Genomic DNA, 1,660 nt, shown 5'->3' with positions numbered 1-1,660 from the left:
CAAGAAAGCATCTATTGATTGTTGGTACAGAAACAGTTTTGAATATTCGCTTTAAAAATGACTAATATTTTGCTAATTCGTTCCCGCTGGCAATTAAATACCCYAACTTCATTTCATTTCTCGGGTCTTTCGTAGAGAATTTCCTGTTTAAAACTCATATTTCTGCTGCTCTTTTAGAATGTGCCAAATTACATGAAACAATCTCACTACAACAACCGCTACTCCATGATGTTCCCACATAGCGGCATGGGGCCTGGACCTGGAGGTTATTATCAACAAACGGATGCCCAAGACTTCGCCAGCCTACCGCCCATAGTAAATATGATGGGCGGTTCATCGGAGATGGAAAATAACTCCACAGATGTGCTCGATGGCAGTGGCAGCAATCCTAATATTAGTAGAGGGTATGAAAAATATGTTGAATTTTTTTCTTTCATGCACATTTAATAGACGCTATACACTTTATACAAGATAGTTAACTTGTCTTTCATATTTTACGTCCCCGTTAGTTTTCGTTTCAGCGATCCTTGCCTGCTGAATCCATCCGATAATGACTCGAAAGTGAGTGGCCAAAATACACCAGATCGTCGCAATCAATTACCGAGCGATTTGGAGAATAACAAATTCTTCGCTGCTCTAATGGAACAGATTAATCTATTGCACGAAACTAATACGAAGATTTGCCGAAATCTACACGAAACAAAAGGTGAGCAGTTAAGTGTATTATGTATGACTACAAATACACACGTGGTGTACTATATATTTGTATTATATATACATAGATTTTTATTAGCAACAATACACATGTTACATTTTAGTTTTACCCATTGTTAGTTTCTTCATTTTATATTTATATGTATAGTATATGTAATGTTTAATTTATTATTTGTGGCGCAGTATTACCTTGTAAGCCGCTAATTATACTTAGTTAATCGCTCAGAACTAAGTAGSTAGTAGGTTAGTAGGTTTTTTCCATCAATTTAATGAATGCTTTCATTAATGTCATTGTAGGTTTTCTACTTTTATTTTCTCAGCACTTCTGAATCAATGTATAAATATTCCTATAAAATCTGTATACTTTATACACAAATGTTTAATGATTTCCGATAGTACAATGGTTGAACAAGTTGAGTGAAATTAATTAGAAACGAAGCACATTTTCTTGAAATACTAAGTAAGTCAAGTTGTACTTCGACTAAAGAGTTTTTACTGTTACATACTTACTAYGCATACTTATCAATATTGATTAAGTCATCATTAGCGATTACAAAGGGTGATCCACTTCCACTCGGGCATACTTGTTAAAGAAAATCATTTGAAAGTACATTCGTTGGTATATATTTTTTGAAGACTACTTCTTTCAAATGCTGGCCGTGGTTACGTCTCAGATGGTTCATCCATTGAGTTCAATTTTCAATGTCTCGGTCGAGCGTTTCGACTGGTAACTGGCGAATATCACGCATGATGGTTTGCTCCAAGTCCTGAATCGACGCGGAATTTTCCACATCGACTATAGACTTTACATTTCCTAACAGGAAAAAGTCTAACGGTGTGCTGTCACAGATCTTGGTAGCCAATCGACCGGCCCAAAAGGTGAAACTATGTACTTATCGAAGTGTTCTCTCAATAAATTCATTGATTAATGCGATGTGTGAGAAGT

The 1,660-nt window shown here is 35.7% G+C and overlaps 1 protein-coding gene across 3 annotated transcripts in view; it reads left to right on the top strand.

Annotated features, from left to right (window-relative positions):
• Positions 1 to 1,660, top strand: part of LOC108970207 — a 52,405-nt gene that overhangs the window by 44,071 nt on the left and 6,674 nt on the right. For all 3 annotated transcript variants that reach the window (XM_018935469.1, XM_018935467.1, XM_018935470.1), the window contains exons 4-5: positions 178 to 404; positions 510 to 706. In XM_018935469.1, the coding sequence (XP_018791014.1) occupies positions 178 to 404; positions 510 to 706 (424 nt within the window). The remainder of the gene's footprint in view (positions 1 to 177; positions 405 to 509; positions 707 to 1,660) is intronic.

This window comes from Bactrocera latifrons, unplaced genomic scaffold (genome assembly GCF_001853355.1).
Source record: "Bactrocera latifrons isolate USDA-ARS-PBARC rearing strain unplaced genomic scaffold, ASM185335v1 scaffold_29, whole genome shotgun sequence".
Taxonomy (NCBI): domain Eukaryota; kingdom Metazoa; phylum Arthropoda; class Insecta; order Diptera; family Tephritidae; genus Bactrocera; species Bactrocera latifrons.
The sequence above is the reverse complement of the archived record's forward strand: the minus strand, read 5'-3'. Positions and strand labels throughout refer to the sequence as shown.